We start from the raw sequence: 21,525 nt of genomic DNA on the forward strand, positions 1-21,525 counted from the left end.
TGTATTGAATTCATTTGTCTTGCATCCAGTAGTTGTCTTGAAATTATTGGAAGTCATGTTGACTTTGAAAGAAATTGTAAAATTTATTCCAATAAACATTGCAGCAAGAGAACTCTATTATGTATATCATTATAAAACATAATCTTAAGTTACAGGAAAATAATTGTGTGATAAAAGCATTGTAATTTACTACATTCAAAAATGAAAAAGAGTTAATCTAGCTATATTTCAAATTTTTGTTTTAGATACCATAGAGAGAAGCTTTTTACAGAGCACCCTTTAATAAACCATTTAGCAGAGAAGCTTTTCCATGTATTTGTTAGCATTGAGATGACGGGTCAGAGTGTACGGTTTGAGCAGAAGTTCAGCTATCGGCGGCCAATGTACCTGGTGCTGGAGTATATATGGGAGAAAAAACTCCACCGTCAGGCCATCAAGGTAAATTAATTTCAGTCAACAAAAGTAATCTTTTCTATAACCTTGTCTGGAAGCATAAAACTGTGGATATAAAAACACTTGCTTGATACAAGTTATTCGGTTTCAGGTTCTCGCAGAGTATAGTACATGATACATGTTATACTATTTCAGGTCCTGTCTATGTATGATACAAGTTATTCTATTTCAGGTCCTGTCTGTGTATGATACATGTTATTCTATTTCAGGTCCTGTCTATGTATGATACATGTTATTCTATTTCAGGTCCTGTCTATGATACATGTTATACTATTTCAGGTCCTGTCTATGTATGATACATGTTATACTATTTCAGGTCCTGGCAGAGTATGATACATGTTATACTATTTCAGGTCCTGTCTATGTATGATACATGTTATTCTATTTCAGGTCCTGTCTATGATACATGTTATACTATTTCAGGTCCTGTCTATGTATGATACATGTTATACTATTTCAGGTCCTGGCAGAGTATGATACATGTTATACTATTTCAGGTCCTGTCTATGTATGATACATGTTATTCTATTTCAGGTCCTGTCTATGATACATGTTATACTATTTCAGGTCCTGTCTATGTATGATACATGTTATACTATTTCAGGTCCTGGCAGAGTATGATACATGTTATACTATTTCAGGTCCTGTCTATGTATGATACATGTTATTCTATTTCAGGTCCTGGCTATGTATGATACATGTTATACTGTTTCAGGTCCTGTCTATGATACGTGTTATACTATTTCAGGTCCTGTCTATGTATGATACATGTTATACTATTTCAGGTCCTGGCTATGTATGATACATGTTATTTTATTTCAGGTCTTGGCTATGTATGATACATGATACCCATTATTCTATTTCAGGTCCTGGCAGAGTATGATAAATGATACATGTCATTCTATTTCAGGTCCTGGCAGAGTATGCAGAGAAGAATATAGAGGCTGTAAATGCCCCACTATTTCTACGGTTTATCAACCTGCTGATAAATGATGCCATTTTCCTCCTGGATGAGGCCCTCGGGGTAATACGCAAATCTTTTCTTCAGTGTGACACTTTTTTATTATTATTCACCTTTGCTTAGATAATAATATGATGAAATTTGATATCATGGTTAATATGATCGAATTTGATATCATGGTTAATATGATGAAATTTGATATCATTGTTAATAGGATGAAATTTGATATTATGGTTAATATGATGAAATTTGATATCATGGCTAATATGATGAAATTTGATATCATGGTTAATATGATGAAATTTGATATCATGGTTAATATGATGAAATTTGATATCATGGTTAATATGATGAAATTTGATATTATGGTTAATATGATGAAATTTGATATCATGGTTAATATGATGAAATTTGATATCATGGTTGATATGATGAAATTTGATATCATGGTTAATATGATGAAATTTGATATCATGGTTAATATGATGAAATTTGATATCATGGTTAATATGATGAAATTTGATATTATGGTTAATAAGATGAAATTTGATGTCCTGGTTAATATGATGAAATTTGATATCATGGTTAATATGATGAAATTTGATATCATGGTTAATATGATGAAATTTGATATTATGGTTAATATGATGAAATTTGATATCATGGTTAATTTGATGTCATGGTTAATATGATGAAATTTGATATTATGGTTAATAAGATGAAATTTGATGTCCTGGTTAATATGATGAAATTTGATATCATGGTTAATTTGATGTCATGGTTAATATGATGAAATTTGATATCATGGTTGATATGATGAAATTTGATATCATGGTTAATATGATGAAATTTGATATCATGGTTAATATGATGAAATTTGATATCATGGTTAATATGATGAAATTTGATATGGTTAATATGATGAAATTTGATATCATGGTTAATATGATGAAATTTGATATCATGGTTAATATGATGAAATTTGATATGGTTAATATGATGAAATTTGATATCATGGTTAATATGATGAAATTTGATATTATGGTTAATAAGATGAAATTTGATATCATGGTTAATATGATGAAATTTGATATCATGGTTGATATGATGAAATTTGATATCATGGTTAATATGATGAAATTTGATATCATGGTTAATATGATGAAATTTGATCTCATGGTTAATATGATGAAATTTGATATTATGGTTAATAAGATGAAATTTGATGTCCTGGTTAATATGATGAAATTTGATATCATGGTTAATATGATGAAATTTGATATCCTGGTTAATATGATGAAATTTGATATCATGGTTAATATGATGAAATTTGATATCATGGTTAATATGATGAAATTTGATATCATGGTTAATATGATGAAATTTGATATTATGGTTAATAAGATGAAATTTGATGTCCTGGTTAATATGATGAAATTTGATATCATGGTTAATTTGATGTCATGGTTAATATGATGAAATTTGATATCATGGTTAATATGATGAAATTTGATATCATGGTTGATATGATGAAATTTGATATTATGGTTAATATGATGAAATTTGATATCATGGTTAATATGATGAAATTTGATATCATGGTTAATATGATGAAATTTGATATCATGGTTGATATGATGAAATTTGATGTCCTGGTTAATATGATGAAATTTGATGTCCTGGTTAATATGATGAAATTTGATATCATGGTTAATATGATGAAATTTGATATCATGGTTAATATGATGAAATTTGATGTTATGGTTAATAAGATGAAATTTGATGTCCTGGTTAATATGATGAAATTTGATATCATGGTTAATATGATGAAATTTGATATTATGGTTAATAAGATGAAATTTGATGTCCTGGTTAATATGATGAAATTTGATATCATGGTTAATATGATGAAATTTGATATTATGGTTAATATGATGAAATTTGATATCATGGTTAATATGATGAAATTTGATATCATGGTTAATATGATGAAATTTGATGTCCTGGTTAATATGATGAAATTTGATATCATGGTTGATATGATGAAATTTGATATCATGGTTAATATGATGAAATTTGATATCATGGTTAATATGATGAAATTTGATGTCCTGGTTAATATGATGAAATTTGATATCATGGTTAATATGATGAAATTTGATAGCATGGTTAATATGATGAAATTTGATATCATGGTTAATATGATGAAATTTGATATCATGGTTAATATGATGAAATTTGATATCATGGTTAATATGATGAAATTTGATATCATGGTTAATATGATGAAATTTGATATCATGGTTGATAAGATGAAATTTGATATCATGGTTAATATGATGAAATTTGATATGGTTAATAAGATGAAATTTGATATCATGGTTAATATGATGAAATTTGATATGGTTAATAAGATGAAATTTGATATCATGGTTGATATGATGAAAAATTTGATGTCCTGGTTAATATGATGAAATTTGATATTATGGTTAATATGATGAAATTTGATATCATGGTTAATATGATGAAATTTGATATCATGGTTGATATGATGAAATTTGATGTCCTGGTTAATATGATGAAATTTGATATCATGGTTAATATGATGAAATTTGATATCATGGTTAATATGATGAAATTTGATGTTATGGTTAATAAGATGAAATTTGATGTCCTGGTTAATATGATGAAATTTGATATCATGGTTTATAAGATGAAATTTGATGTCATGGTTAATATGATGAAATTTGATATCATGGTTGATATGATGAAATTTGATATCATGGTTAATATGATGAAATTTGATATCATGGTTAATATGATGAAATTTGATATTATGGTTAATATGATGAAATTTGATATCATGGTTAATATGATGAAATTTGATGTCCTGGTTAATATGATGAAATTTGATATCATGGTTAATATAATGAAATTTGATATCATGGTTAATATGATGAAATTTGATATGGTTAATAAGATGAAATTTGATATCATGGTTGATATGATGAAAAATTTGATATCATGGTTAATGGGGGGGCCCCGAGTGGCCGAGTGGTCTAAAGCGCTGTCCGTTACGGACCACTGCCATCTCACCTCTGTCTGCGTGGGTTCGAGTCTCGGATTCAGCCAATGTGGGTATGTGAGAAAGCTTGCCAGTAGCTTCTCGTGGGTCGGTGGTTCTTTCCGGGGTTTTCCCGAGTTCTTCCTCCACCATTGATACTGGCCGCCATATATGGCCTATCGTGTGCTGAAAAATGGCGTTAAACCCTACAACAACAACAACATGGTTAATGACAACATTCCTGCTTATAACTAAAGAGACATTTTTGTCTCTTTTAGAAACATGAAATTAGGATATCAAGTTTGATAATGAATATTTATGTCCCTTTGACGTATAAGTACATATTTCTGAAATTGTCTCTGCAAGGAAGCAGTTCCTACCTTTAAGATACATTATTCCTCATTTAAAAATGGTCACAATTTAACTGAAGCAAATCTTGATATTGGTGTGAAAACTTTTTTTATCAATGGCCAAAATTGTCTTTTAAATGGATGTGGCATTTGGGCAATTTTACCGTCAGATCAGTGCATGAGATGTCACACACAGCATATCAACATGCTGTTTTCTGTCAGTGGATCATGATGCTTTAAACTGATTCAGAGATTTCAGTGCATTTAATGGCAGGTGTATCCACCTAAACCTCCATGTAGCTAGACATGTACAAAAGGGTTAAGGTGTTTCTTAGGATTTTAGAATTGAGAGTATCAAGAGTCTAAATTATATATACATATGTAAAGTTTTTAAACAGTAGAGAATCCCAGCTATGCTATATTTTGTTCTAGTTCTGAAACAGTGGGAGTGTCTCCAATATATATTGTACTTTTCAAAATTGAAATATTACATTTAAAACAGTGAAGAGTCAGACTCCTATGCCTATGGAGTTAAATCTGAAATAAAGTTATTATTATTATATTATTATTATTATTATTACTAGTGATTTTAACACGTTCTACAACAACTTGGGAAATTTGGAAATACCCTTCTGAGAAAGGCAGTACATTGCAATGGCACCAATGATTCTGACTGTATATCAGGGATTATATTGGCATCTATTTTGGCATGCATGTAATGAAAGACAGCATTGCTTAAGTATCCGAATCCTTTATTTCCTCCTTATGCTTTTCTCACGTTGACAGTCTCTCTTCCTATCTTCCAACTCCACTTACTTTTTGACCATAACAATTCATGCCAAGGGGCCAACATCATTGTACTGCTTAGTGTCAGAGTACATCCCATTGGGCCAACATCAGTGTACTGCTTAGTGTCAGTGTACATCCCATTTGGCCAACATCAGTGTACTGCTTAGTGTCAGTGTACATACCATTGGGCCAACATTAGTTTACTGCTTAATGTCAGGGTACATCCCATTGGGCCAACATCAGATTACTGCTTAGTGTCAGAGTACATCCCATTGGGCCAACATCAGTGTACTGCTTAGTGTCAGTGTACATCCCATTGGGCCAACATCAGATTACTGCTTTGTGTCAGTGTACCTCCTGTTGGGCTGACATTAATGTACTGCTTTGTGTCAGTGTACATCCCATTGGACCAACATCAGTGTACTGCTTAGTGTCAGTATACATCCCATTGGGCCAGCATCAGATTACTGCTTTGTGTCAGTGTACCTCCTGTTGGGCTGACATTAATGTACTGCTTTGTGTCAGTGTATATCCCAGTGGGCTGCTTAGTGTCAGTGTACATCCCATTGGACTAACATTAATGTACTGCTTAGTGTCAGTGTACATCCCATTGGACTAACATTAATCTACTGCTTAGTGTCAGTGTACATCCCATGGGGCAGACATTAATGTATTGCTTAGTGTCAGTGTACATCCCATTGGACTAACATTAATGTACTGCTTAGTGTCAGTGTACATCCTATGGGGCAGACATTAATGTATTGCTTAGTGTCAGTGTACATCCCATTGGACTAACATTAATGTACTGCTTAGTGTCAGGGCACACATTGACAGTGAATAACACTAACTACCTACAGTAGGTTGGATAGGGAAAATTTGATACCCCTTTCATACACTTTTTGCTTCAGTATACTGTGGTCATTGATATTAAAGCAATCCGGCTTGTTACTTAAAAAGGTTAAAGAGTCTCTGATTGTCATGAAAGAAGTAGAATAAAATTCCGGTTCAGCTTGTATGGTCAGTTAGCTTTTCTGTGTTATAAGAGTTTGATTTTTATTGCAAAGCTGTTAGTGATATTAAATGATCTTTAGTTGATATTTATCCTTTTGTTTGGAGTCCACTTTCTGCAGGATTAATGCAGACATCTGCTCGCAGCTTCCATAAATATCTTATAGTTTCTCTTTGCTCCCATAAGATCACAGCTTCCGTAAATATCTTATAGTTTCTCTTTGCTCCCATAAGAGAAGCAAATGATTGAAAGAAAGAGTGAAAAATTTGCTTCAGACTCTGTACTGTATGTTGAAAAGTACTATATATACAACTACAACTCTATATTGACTCTCGGCTGATTTAGGAGTACTATATATCAAACATTAACTGTCCACTGACTGAAAGTACTCAATATATGGCGATTAGAAAAATCCTTGAATTGCACCATTAGTCGCAAGGAAAGGCATAGATGATATTTGACTCCACAGTACACAAAATCGTTGTTTGTTTTAGAAATTAAAAGCAACCTAAGGACATACACTGGTACATTGCCTAAAGCCATAATGATTGTCTTTGACATTTGTCTTTGAGGCAAAATTATTTCTAAAGCTTTAGGTAACACAATGGCCTTGGCATTAAGTTGATAATTGGTCAGGAATCATTTTTATTAGATATATCACTGGTCTTCAGCTTGATTATTGGTATTAGAACTACTCTGCTGAAAGGAATAAAACAATAAACAAGCATACAATTACATTAGACATGAAATTACAACACATCCTTCAGTTACAACACATCATACAGTTACAACACATCATACAGTTACAACACATCCTTCATTTACAACACATCATGCAGTTACAACACATCCTTCAGTCACAACACATCATACAGTTACAACACATCATACAGTTACAACACATCCTTCAGTTACAACACATCATACAGTTACAACACATCATACAGTTACAACACATCCTTCAGTTACAACACATCATACAGTTACAACAGCATATAGTTACAACACTGCAGTCAATTACAATGCAGCATAAAACAGCATACAGTTACAACAGAATACAATTGCAAAACAGGATACAATTAAAACATGCATACATTTATGACACAGCATACAATTCCAACACTAGTTATTACACAACCAACAATTACGACAGACATACAGTTATGACACAGCATACAATTACAACACTAGTTATTACACAGCATACAATTACAACAGACATACAGTTATGACACAGCATACAATTCCAACACTAGTTATTACACAGCATACAATTACAACAGGCATACAGTTATTACACAGCATACAGTTCCAACATATCATGCATAGCACACAGCCTTTCACTAGCATATTTTAAGCTGTTCACTTCAGTAGAATCAGCATCTGAGGAAGAAATGGATTTCAGCTTAGCAAATAGCATCATTAATCTTTTGCAAATTTACAAACTCAGTATCTCAAGTCAGCCAATACATTACTTCTGTGTTTTTTTGCTTTAAACTAATTAAAAATTTTGCAATAATAACTTTGCTACATGTCATCTGTGTTGTTGGTGTTGTGTTACCAACAGAATTGGCTAGCAGAGAATGTTTTTTAATCTATTGACAATCATCTTTCCCAAAAGAACATTTTTATGGTTCAGCTTCTTGGCATAGTAACCAGTCTTGTATCTGATTTCTTCTGCCATGCATATTCTTTTGGCATACTTAACCCAGGCTATGGATGTCCTCCTTGTATCACTTAGAAAACCATGCCTAGGCTTATCATTGTCATTTGGTGCCAGTGTAACAGATATTGTTTTTTAGCATTGTTGGTGACACTATTACCAGCATCTGCTAGGACTATTCATCATCATTATCATCATCAGTCTCATGACCTAATGTGGTCGTTGAGGCACTGTGCTGCTGAACATCTGACCAGGACTATTACAACAGCTCACTAAAACTTGTCAATAGCATTCTGAACACAGTATAACACAGCTAGATAGTACAAACTTGTCAAAAGCATTCTGAACACAACATAACACAGCTAGATAGTACAAACTTGTCAATAGCTCTGAACACAGCATAACACAGCTAGATAATACAAACTTGTCGATAGCATTCTGAACACAGCATAACACAGCTAGATAGTACAAACTTGTCGATAGCATTCTGAACACAGCATAACACAGCTAGATAGTACAAACTTGTCGATAGCATTCTGAACACAGCATAACACAGCTAGGTAGTACAAACTTGTCGATAGCATTCTGAACACAGCATAACACAGCTAGATAGTACAAAGTTGCATACATGTCCATATAACACAGCTAGATAGTACAAAGTTGTCAATAGCATTCTGAACACAGCATAACACAGCTAGATAGTACAAAGTAGCATACATGTCCATATAACACAGCTAGATAGTACAAAGTTGCATACATGTCCATATAACACAGTATGGAGATGCATGCCAATATAACACAGCTAGATAGTAAAAAGTTGCATACATGTACGTATAACAAAACTAGATAGTACAAAGTTGCATACATATCCATATAACACAGCTAGATAGTACAAAGTTGCATACATGTCCATATGACATCTCTCATCAGTTTACAAAGCATTCTTGTCTGTTTTTACAAATGTCCAAACTCGTGTTCAGTTCTTGGCAGAGTTTTTTAAAAAAGGAACAGTAAATAAAGTTACCCTGTGAACATAGCCTTCCATTTCATATATAAATTGTACATTGAGGATACACTGCTCCGGTGGCCTAGTGGTTAGAGCGTCCGCCTCGGATGCAGGAGGTCATGGGTTCGATCCCCGGCCAAGTCATACCAAAGGCTTACAGAATGGTGCTAACAGCTTCCTCGCTTGGTGCTTTGCGTTATGAGGTTAGTTTTAGGACTGGTCGGCCTGGCGTCAGGATAATGTGACTGGGTGGGACATCATGCTACATGTCTGTGACATGATGCCCCAGTGCTAGACATCACTATAAACTGCCACACTGCAGACATTGTAGCGATATGACTGAAAAATTGTTAAAGTTACGTTAAAAATCCAAATCACACACACACACACATGCTCCAGTTGCCTAAGTGGTTAGTGCCTCATATGCAGAAGGTCATGGGTTCGAATCCCAGCTAAGTCATACCAAAGACTTATAATAATGGTACTCGCAGCTGCCTTGCTTGGTGCTCAGCATTAAGAGACTGGTCAGTCTGGTGTCAGGATAATGTGACTGGGTGGGACATCATGCTACATATCTGCGGCATGATGCCCCAGAGCTAGACATCACTATAAACTGCTACACCGCAGACATCATAGCGATATGACTGAAAATTTTTTTAAGCTACTTTAAACATCCAAATCACACACTTACACATACGTTGATGACCAGTACTTCTCAATATACAATGAAGTCACCTCGATTTTATACATAGAGACAACTGTTCTATGTTTTCAGATTTATTGAGATTGATTGTTGGTCATATTAACATCAGTTTTGTTGGTGACACTACTGACATGTACCAGTAAATCTGGAAATAGTCAAATTATTTGTTGCATAATAATTACATGCACATTTTTTGGGTATATTGGTTCGGTTTTTGTTCGCCAGTAAAAACTTTGGCAAAATTAAAATTTCCCAAAAGTCCCCAAACATATTGCTCTGTATACATGTTTGTTACTTGGCATTTTCATATCTGCCAAAACACACAGCATTAGAATAAAAAAGACACCCCACCTCCACTGATGACAAGCTTTCTTATGCTTGATGCAAGATATTTTTTATTGGCTCGGTGTGCTTCAGATGATTGCCTGACATCTGTTCATGAATTTTGCAGATCTCTTATGCTCTGATATATTAATACTTGCTGAGTGCTTTGTTTATACAATTTCAGTACATGAGTCAGATCAAGGAAAAACAAGGTCAGAAGGATCGGGGGGAGTGGAACCAGCTGACCCCGAATCAGAGGGCAGAGGCTGAGAATGGCCTTCGTCATATGGGAATGGTTGCTCGCTACCACAACATCATGGGCAACCACACCATACATGCACTGGAGCTAATAACAAGGGAAATAAAATCTATCTTCTGTCACAACTCCATGGTGGATCGGATAGCAGGAATGCTCAACCACTTTTTGGTTCATCTGGTATGTTGACATTGTTCAAACAACGAGCTGATTGTGTTATTTGTATTTAAATTTCTCAGAAAGTTCTAATGATGTCTATCATGAAGTCCAACTTAATCCTTATAAAGTTAACATAATTTTTTTCTTGAAGCTTTTATTGAGGAATCAAAATATTTTATCTATAGCAACAATATTACTTAAAAATAGTAGGGTTCTTTTGTCACTTCACCCAGACACCTTTGCTATTTTGCTTTAATGTGCAAATTCCCGTATCTTCCCCCTCTTGCCCCCTATCATTCGCCCCACTCCATCTCGCTACAAACACACGAGGGAGATATTGGTTTTTTACTGTCCATCTGTCTATTGTATGTCACCTCCTTGGATGCAAGGTTGGCTTAGAAGCTATTGACCCAAATGAGACCAAATTGATAAGTACCTTGAATGGGTCCCATGACTTGTACAGGTTCTTGTGACCTTACCTTTATTTTAGTTTTTTAAATGCATTTTTGAACTTTTCAAAGAAAAAAGCTGGCAGGGACTTTTGTTTAAAGTAAAATATGCTTGTGGAACACAGGTATAATTTTTAATCACATTTTGTATTAATATATAGATGACCAAATTAGATATTTTTATATAATTCAAACAATGTTCAGTGTTTTACATATTTTTGAAAAAAAATCATTAATGGCAAAATTAAGCAAAGATCAGTTGAAGTTGTTGTTTTGGGTGTAATGCCATTTTTCAGTGCATGAAAGGCTCTTAAATGGTGGCCAGTAATACTGGTGGAAGAAGACCCTGGGAAAACCCTGGTAAGAACCACTGAGCAACAGGAAGCTACTGGCAAGCTTTCTCACATATCCACATTGGCTGAGCCCAAGACTCAAACCCACACAGAAAGAAGTGAGATGGCAGTAATTGGTAAAGGTGAGCACTTTTGACAGTTTGGCTTCAGTTGAAGTAGAGAGCTGAATCTGGTAAATATATTTGTATTTGTCAGTGGTATGATTAGATTTTAAGGCCATTTAGGCAGTATTTTTTTTTTTCTTAGATGTTGTAATTTTTGGCACTTTTTTTGGTACAAAAACCCTTTGATTAGACAAATGAAATTTGGTAAATATCAGAGATCCCAAATGCCAGATATGACTGATCAATAAGCTCAAATAACTATTTTATATCTTGACATGTTGGATATCGGATATAAGGTGACCATTATTCCATGCAGTTGTTTGGTCATTTATTTCCCAATTATTTAAACACACCTTAGCCTCAAACTTTGGTTCAAGAGAGGTGTAAAACTTTTCTCCTTCGAAATATGTTCCACAATTGATCACATTAGAATTAGGGATATAAACCTACCAGCCATACTTAAACAGTTCATCTTTTCTTATATACACACACACACACATATACACACAAAGGGCAATAGCTCTTGCTTGTTACCTCCCTTTGCGTCCAGGTGTTTCCAGCTTATAGGACACACAGTACTGATTATACGGAAGAACTGTGAACCAGTCTAGAAATGGGTGAAGAAATAATAGAGTATTTACGGATTTGGTGGTCCATAATTGGTTAATAATGAAAATTAAAATTTTATTAAAAATATCTTTTGAGAGCTTATCCTATATGTAATTTTAAAAAAATATAGACAAATTTCTACTGATGCAATTTTAGTCTTTTTACAGGCTTGTCTCAGGATTACTCAATAATGAAAGTAGCACCTGATTCATTTGGTGCAGAATCAATAACGTGTTTCATGCACATGTATGTAAACAAAATGCCGCGGCTCATATGGTGTTCTCCACACATAAGCTTGCACCAAGGTTAGATGTGCATGGATAATTATAGGTCTCATCATCATCATCAGCACCCAGAAATTTTAAGTTATTAAATTTTGAATATGATGGTGTTTCCATATGTTTACTATTGGAGTTGAATTAGTACCGTGTGTCCTTTAAGCTGCACTGTCGTAATGTCAACATTGTATGAGACACCTGCCACAAATTGATGCCTATATCAATGTGAATTTTAGCCATCCATTCAGGAATTTGGATTTATATTGTGGTAAAATCAGTCTTCTGCATGTGGTTTAGACTGTTCCAGAGTCCTAAGTGTTTAGAGCATCCACCTCAGATGAGGGAGGTCATGAGTTTGAATCCTAACCAAGTTAAACCAAAGTCTTATAAAAATGGTACTAGCAGTTGCCTCACTTGGTGCTCAACATTATGACTGGTCAACCTGGTGTTGGGATAATGTGACTGGGTGGGACATGATGCAATGTGTTCATGGCATGATGCCTCAGTGATAGGCATCACTATAAACTGCCACACTGCAGACATCATAGCAATATTACTAAAACTGTTAAAGCAGTGTTAAAATCTAAATCACACTCAGAGGTGGTATACATTATTCCTTTAATGTTTTTGTGAATTTGTCACATTCTCTTACTTTGCAGACCTACCAACACATAAGATTTTGCCATAAGTCATGGAAATGACCTGTAATATACGGACTTGTGGAATAAAAGCACAAATTATGGAAATACAATTGTTTGCTATAAAATTCTGTTACTGGTTTGTCTGTGTTTGATTCAGATTCGAGTTCCTTATTAGAGTTAATGGAATTGATCAGGGAACCAGACTAACTATACAGGACTTTTTAAACTGCATGTATTTTGGGATGTGAAAAGTCTGCATGATCAAGCTGTTACTTATTTTCTAAGACAGATGTCCAACAAGCGATAGATTTTCAGGATGAAAGGGACAATAAATATCTTAGAAATTTTTAATAGTACAGAAGAATAAAAAGAATATTCAGATTCTTGGGGAAAATAGCAGGAAGAGCAGCAGGTATTATATGTGGATTTGAGAATGTCTCAAGGAAAGAAAGATGATTTCCATCACCACAGTCAATGTGAATTTTTTTGTCAAGTTGAGAAGTCATTCAGCTCTATAAAATTGGAAAAGCTGTTTATGAAACTGTACTAGGTAATTAAAGTCCAAGTATATTTGGCCTTCTAATTGCATGCTGTCCAGCTTGACAAAAGCAAAAGGCCAAACGGCCCAATTCAGTCTGGTTGGACCAATATCCTAAGCAAAAGAGGCTCCCCTTCCAGGTTGATCAACAGCTTCTTAAGACGCGGCTTCACGACTTCAGCTGGATTTGTGGGTGAGGTGGTGTCCGTATTTGAAGCAGTACCCCAACAGATGAAGTCCCCTCCAGTAGTGTTACCTAGAAGCTGTCTCACATACCTTAGGGGGACTAGAGATGGTATCTCCTTGGTAACAGGATGTATCTACCTCTACTTCTTGCCTATTCTTCTAAGGTATCATGGTTGGGTAACGTATTTAAATAGGAAACCAATTTTTCCTAACAAAATATGTTTCTTCGTGAATACTTACCCAGTCATAGTACACATACACCCTCCCAGCCTCCCTGGCAGTTACATCAATAGTGTGTGCCTTCCGCTTCAGTAGTAACTGAGAGGTTCAGTCATTTTGTCACCAATCCATATACCAAAGGGGAGATCATTCTGTCTGACCACCCTATTGGTTGAAGGGAACTTTTAGCTCCCTTTAGCTAAAGTAGTATCTGGAAGGGCTGGATTTGGTAGTTAGTAGTAGTTCTAATAAGGAATTATGATTGGGTAAGATTTTTGAAACATATTTTACTAGAAAAAAATTGGTATCCATTGGATCCACCCTTTGCTACCTAATAACCATCAGCCATAATGGTGATCCAGTCAGTCAAGCCAGGGGACTTTACCTATAGATTCAGTCAGCCAGCCATGCCTATGGCTTCATCTGTTTACAACTACAGAGATCATAGTGATAGATCCATCTGTCTCAGCAGGCTTACAGCTATACCTACATACCATGATGTTTTTTTTAGTGATAGATCCATCAGTCCAGCCATGCAGAAAGCATGGACAGTACTGGCACTCTCTGGACTGCCTTTGACATTGCCAGCAGCTGTGCTGACCATGCTTCTGTACCTTAGGTTTGCCCACAGTGAAATTATCATGACATACAGAGATGATGACATTGTGTCATCTGTGCCACTGGAAATGGTTTATCCAGATATACAGGCATAACCTGAACAGGATACTACCTACACACAGTGAGTGTGAAGATACTCCTGAACAGGATACTATCTACACACAGTGAGTGTGAAGATACTCCTGAACAGGATACTACACACACACAGTGAGTGTGAAGATACTCCTGAACAGGATACTACACACACACACACACACAGTGAGTGTGAAGATACTCCTGAACAACAGCCTTACTCAGATCTGACAATGGAGCAAACTGAGTTTAGCATCGAGGCTGCTGTCACAGAGATATACTGGATGTTGTCAGCTTTAGCCCCCTGCTGCCACACACAATGAGGAAGAGATTCCGTCTTTCCATTTGCTTCCCTATTCAGCAAAGGTCATAGTGGTTAATGACTGTCTGGAAGAATCTGTGATATGGGGAAGGCAAAGGTTTTCCTTTCCAAATGCCAAGTACCATTGAGGTTATCATCATGCTGGTACAGTACACTCCAACACATTTCATACTGTACACAGCGCTGATAAAAATTGAATGGTGGTCCACATGTGTGCCCACTTTTTTAGAAGAATGTGTTTCACACCACATCAAAGCTGGTTTGAAATGTTGTCAACACATCTTTGTTAGACTTGGCCTCACTGGCAATTTTCCATCTTGCTGAAAAATTGGCCAGTTAGGGTGCCTGGGCATCAACTGCCCAAATTGTTCTGGTCAATAACAGGACAGCATATGATTCTGTGGTGAAAGTGCATGCTGCCACTGAATCTCGACCTGTGACCTATGTTTGCATACCACATTGCTGAAGCAACATCATGCCTTTGCATCACAGATGATGCTGTTTGGCTTGCCACTACTCTTTAGGGGCAAAATTAAGGAAGTTTTAAAGGCAGACAGCCCAGGAATTGCTCATCCAACTAGTGAGTAACCCAAGTCTTGTAACACTAATCTGACCCTGCCACTGGAAAGGTATGATAAGTGAGTGAAGGAAAAGGAATCTTTTAGGTCAGAGGGTTGCTTCAGATTCCAACCTAATGCCAGGAGGCAACACCAAACTAGTTTGGGAGGCAACCTTACTGAGGGGGAGGTGAGGGGGCAAGAAACCAACTCTTGTTGTTGACCTACAGGGTATGCCACCCTCAAACAGCCTACTGGTAGGCACTAGACTCCCAATTCTAATCTTGTTGGATCATCCAATTTCCTTAAAACTAATGGATTAACCAGATCATTTCAAAGGGTTTTCGGATTACATTTATCCTACCCCCTCATCTCTTTTCTCCTCTTCTAATGGATGTACTGTAATGGATGTACTGTCATGGATATACTCTCATGGATCTACTGTCGTGGATGTACTGTCATGGATGTACTGTCATATTGGGGGAAGGATGACATTCTACAACGTTACTACAGATGGACAGTGAAGATTGTGTGACAGTGGACATTGGAGATTGTGCGACAGTGGACAGTGGAGATTTTGCGAAAAGCAGAATCTTAGTAATTGTATTCAAGGCTTCATTCTACAACAGTTGCTACAAATGGACAGTGGAGAAAAGCAGAATCTTAGTTATTTTATTTTAGACTTCATCGCTTGCTTGCTGTGACCACTTTTATTAGTTTGGAGTTCTTCCATATGGTCTAAACTTCGGCTCAAGTTTTTACCAAAATCATGGATTGTGTCATCATCCAGTTCTGGTCATCTTCATCCACAGCATTGGTGATGTACTTGCATCCCAGAAACATTTATTAAGCTATATTCTTCTCAAAGACAGAAATGATCTCCTATCCTTTTTGTATTATCCTGATTTTCTCATGAGCTGGAAAAAGTCAGACCTTTGTCGATCCCGTTGGTTTTGCCAGTTTGGTATGGGAGTTTATCACCAATCAAAATCTGATACAACTCCTTCTTGTTCTCTTAGTATGGATTGTTGAACTCATTGAGTCCATATCCAACAAGACTTGGATGAGAGAGTTCTTGCAGCTCCTCATATTATTCAGTGTGGCAGAAGATTTGATCCCACTGGGCTGTATTTTCAATCAAAAACCTTCTATGTCACTCTTTTAACAAAATGTAATTTTATTTATTTTACTTGCTATAATTTTCCTTTCTTTTTGTCACGTACCAGTGTCACAAAATGACATACAAATAAAGGGTTGGGGAGAGCACATGTTTTTGCTTCAGAATTGTGAAATAGTTACATACTAACTGTATTTTCAATAATTAAATTGCTTTCAGCTTTTTATCCACAAAAGTTTTAAAAGATGTTAAAATTTGAAGCCATGTTCATGAATTTCATCTTCTTCACAGAAGTATCCAACAAAATGAATTCAGTTCCGAAACTGGATATTTAAATTGAATTATGTGATCAATCCTTGAGGACAAAAAGGCTGATTTTAAATATATTTATGTACACTTATTTTTCCAGGTTGGACCCAAACAGAGAAACTTTAATGTGAAGGACAAAAATGAATATGAATTCAAACCACAACAGATTGTTTGTGATATATGTCAGATTTATCTGAATCTGGGACAAAGTGAGGAGTTTTGTTGTGCTGTGTCAGCAGATGGACGTTCTTACTCAAAAGACTTGTTTTCCAAAGCTATTCATGTGCTACAGCGGATTGGCAGGCCACCACAGATGATCACTGAGGTGGAAGAACTTGATAAAAAAATACAGGTGAGAACCTACATAGAACTGTGTTGTTTAAATAGGATTTTAAAAAAATTATTCCTTCAAATGTTTGTATTCATACATTTGTTTGATATTATTGTGTTTAATATTGTAGCATATGTCCCAGTGTGTCATGGATTCTTTTGTATGCTTCACATACAATTATACATTTTTGGGGTATTACTAAGGCTTGGGGTTTGAAAAACTTTGATGGGAAATAGATGATAGTGGACAGGTCCTTGAAAAGAGATGTACATTGTTCTGTTGTGTATTGTCTGTGTATACCATGATATCATGTACATTGTTCTGTTGTATGTGTCTGTGTATACCATGCTGTCATGTATACTTGGTAATGTTGTCTGTGTCTATGTATACCATGATATCATGTACATTGTTCTGTTGTATGTGTCTATGTATACCATGCTATCATGTATATTTGGTAATGTTGTATGTGTCTATGTATGCCATGCTATCATGTACATTGTTCTGTTGTATGTGTCTATGTATACCATGCTATCATGTATATTTGGTAATGTTGTATGTGTCTATGTATGCCATGCTATCATGTATACTTGGTAATGTTGTATGTGTCTATGTATACCATGATATCATGTATACTTGGTAATGTTGTCTGTGTCTATGTATACCATGATATCATGTACATTGTTCTGTTGTATGTGTCTATGTATACCATGCTATCATGTATATTTGGTAATGTTGTATGTGTCTATGTATACCATGCTATCATGTATATTTGGTAATGTTGTATGTGTCTATGTATACCATGCTATCATGTATACTTGGTAATGTTGTATGTGTCTATGTATACCATGCTATCATGTATATTTGGTAATGTTGTATGTGTCTATGTATGCCATGCTATCATGTACATTGTTCTGTTGTATGTGTCTATGTATACCATGCTATCATGTATATTTGGTAATGTTGTATGTGTCTATGTATACCATGCTATCATGTATACTTGGTAATGTTGTCTGTGTCTATGTATACCATGCTATCATGTATACTTGGTAATGTTGTATGTGTCTATGTATGCCATGCTATCATGTATACTTGGTAATGTTGTATGTTATCATTAACGTTCCTTGCACCATAGTGGATCAACTGTCTGTATGTCTTTTATATATTGAAGACACTGGGGCAGAGGCAGCAATATGAAGATGAGATATTGGCAGATGCACCTGAGGAATTCCTGGACCCTGTCATGGGGACCTTGATGCGTGACCCAATCATCCTTCCTACCTCCCACAAGGTCATGGACAGGACCATCATAGCACGACATATCCTAAGGTGAGACACGTGATACACCTTAAATGTTCATACTGTCCATCTCCCTATCCCTAATTGCATACCTGGTCTTGGCAAAATGAGCATTACCATACCATTCTCTTACCAACATAAACGGGTGACAGACCGGATCATCTTAACACAGAACATGCTCAGGTGAGACAATAGTCCATCATCATCTTAACACAGAACATGCTCAGGTGAGACAATAGTCCATCATCATGTGACCCTGATCTTAAACCCTGACCCTTATTTCCAAGCTTGATCTTTAGCGAAACCCTTAACTGTGTCATGGGGATGCTGATGTGTGTGATGTTATCATCCTGTCCACTTCCAACTAACTCATGGAAAGGCCACAATAGCCTGATACATCCTCAGGGAGACATTTGTCTACTCAGGCCTTGAGCACATACCTTGATCATAACTCTAACCCTAACTCTAACACATAGGCCTTGACCATATACCCAGATCCTAACCCTAACGCTTACTCTAATACACAAGCCTTGAGCACATAGCCCTATCCGAACCTTAACTATAACACACAGGTTTTGAGCACATACCCCTATCCTAACTCTAACCCTAACTCTAACACACAGGCCTTGACCATATACCCAGATGCTAACCATAACCCTTACTCTAATACACAGGCCTTGAGCACATAGCCCTATCCTAACCTTAACTATAACACACAGGGTTTGAGCACATACCCCTATCCTGACCATAAACATAACTGTAACACACAGGCCTTGACCATATACCCAGATGCTAACCATAACCCTTACTCTAATACACAAGCCTTGAGCACATAGCCCTATCCTAACCTTAACTATAACACACAGGGTTTGAGCACATACCCCTATCCTGACCATAAACATAACTGTAACACACAGGCCTTGAGCACATACCCAGATCCAAACTCTGACCCTAGCTCTGACACACAGACCTTGAGCACGTACCCCTATCTTAACCCTAACCATGACTATAACACACGGGCCTTGAGCACATACCCTGATCCTAACCTTAACCCTAGCTCTAACACACAGGTCTTGAGCACATACCCTGATCCTAACTCTAACACTAGCTCTAAAACACAGGCTTTTAGCACACACCCCAATCCTAACCCCAACCCTACATCTAATACACAGGCCTTGAGCACATACCCAGATCCAAACTCTGACCCTAGCTCTGACACACAGACCTTGAGCACGTACCCCTATCTTAACCCTAACCATAACTATAACACACTGGCCTTGAGCATATACCCTGATCCTAACCTTAACCCTAGCTCTAACACACAGGTCTTGAGCACATACCCTGATCCTAACTCTAACACTAGCTCTAAAACACAGGCTTTGAGCACACACCCTCAGTCCTAACCCTAACCCTACATCTAATACACAGGCCTTGAGCACATACCCAGATTCTAGTCTTAACTGAAACCATTGACATCTAAATCCAGTCTTGACCCTGACCTTTATGCCAAGCTTGTTCCTCGTCAAACTAATACATTATTTTGTCATTCACTTAATTTATGCATAGGTAATAGACAAGGTTATAGTAACTGAACATGTCCTTGAGAGAGATATTAGTCCCATCCTATGGGAACACTAATTGGTGATTCCTTCATTCCTACTCAATGGTCATAGGTAAAGATACACTATTTACTCATGTGACATACAGCCACATTTAATTGTTAAAAGCAGTCGCTTTGATTAATTCTATAAATGTACATTATTTTATCAAATGTTTTACATGAAGAATATTTAGCAAATATGGTAAAATCAACTTATTTCTTTGTTTAATGTTAATGGCTAGATATTCATTGTAGGTTTTTTAAAAAGAAAATTGTTAAAAGTCTCCTACATAAACAGGCATTGGATGCTAATGTCACTTTTTACTTTATTTATCCCAGCTTTTGTAAAAAAATGCTGTTCGAGTCGAGAAAGCTTGCTGGTTACTTCTCTTGGGTCGGTAGTTCTTTCCGGGGTTTTCCTGGTTCTTCCTCCACCACTAATACTGGCCACCATGTATAGCCTATCTTGTGCTGAAAAATGGCGTTAAACCCTATAACAACAACAACAAAATGCTAATGTTACTTTTTTCTTTATTTAACACTGCCTTTATAAAAAATACTGATGCATACTAATAGATGACAAGGTATACGCCACATAAAAATCCTTCAGTAGCAATGCCAGTAATCAAATTCTAAATAACATACACCAAGGGAACTTTGAGTGGTATTTAAGTTACAGTATAAGTAACACTTATCCAGTTGACTTGGCTATTCATATTACAGTGTAAATAGTATACACCCAGCTGACAGTGAGGGATATTCAAGTTAAATAGAACACCAAAATATCCATCAGCACAGAGGCTTATTTGAAATCATAAGTGCGACTTGATGTCTGTCAAATGGTGTGCACTAAAATCTAGTCCCAGTTAAAACCTTCTTGAGTTTTTCATTCCAGGTTGTCATGGCCTTAACATCATGATCAAATGCTTATTGCAGTAAGCCAATTTGCCCTTAAGTATACATTCAGTATTAAGTTAGCTACACTGATTGCAACAAGCCAATTTGCCCTTAAGTATACATTCAGTATTAACTTAGTTACACTGATTGCATCAAACAAATTTGCCCTTATGAATACATTCAGTATTAACTTAGCTACACTGATTGCAACAAGCCAATTTGTCATTAAGTGTACATTCAGTATTAACTTAGTTAAACTGATTGCAACAAGCCAATTTGCCCTTATGTATGC

The 21,525-nt window shown here is 35.9% G+C and overlaps 1 protein-coding gene across 2 annotated transcripts in view; it reads left to right on the plus strand.

Moving 5' to 3' along the window:
• Window positions 1–21,525, plus strand: part of LOC149806239 (ubiquitin conjugation factor E4 A-like) — a 79,165-nt gene that overhangs the window by 48,902 nt on the left and 8,738 nt on the right. For both annotated transcript variants that reach the window (XM_089951185.1, XM_089951186.1), the window contains 5 exons: window positions 246–438; window positions 1,364–1,477; window positions 10,507–10,758; window positions 17,210–17,461; window positions 18,609–18,766. In XM_089951185.1, coding sequence (XP_089807311.1) covers window positions 246–438; window positions 1,364–1,477; window positions 10,507–10,758; window positions 17,210–17,461; window positions 18,609–18,766 — 969 coding nt within the window. The remainder of the gene's footprint in view (window positions 1–245; window positions 439–1,363; window positions 1,478–10,506; window positions 10,759–17,209; window positions 17,462–18,608; window positions 18,767–21,525) is intronic.

This window comes from Sinohyriopsis cumingii, chromosome 2 (genome assembly GCF_028554795.1).
Source record: "Sinohyriopsis cumingii isolate HCF-2022 chromosome 2, ASM2855479v2, whole genome shotgun sequence".
In the NCBI taxonomy this organism is placed as follows: Eukaryota; Metazoa; Mollusca; class Bivalvia; order Unionida; family Unionidae; genus Sinohyriopsis; species Sinohyriopsis cumingii.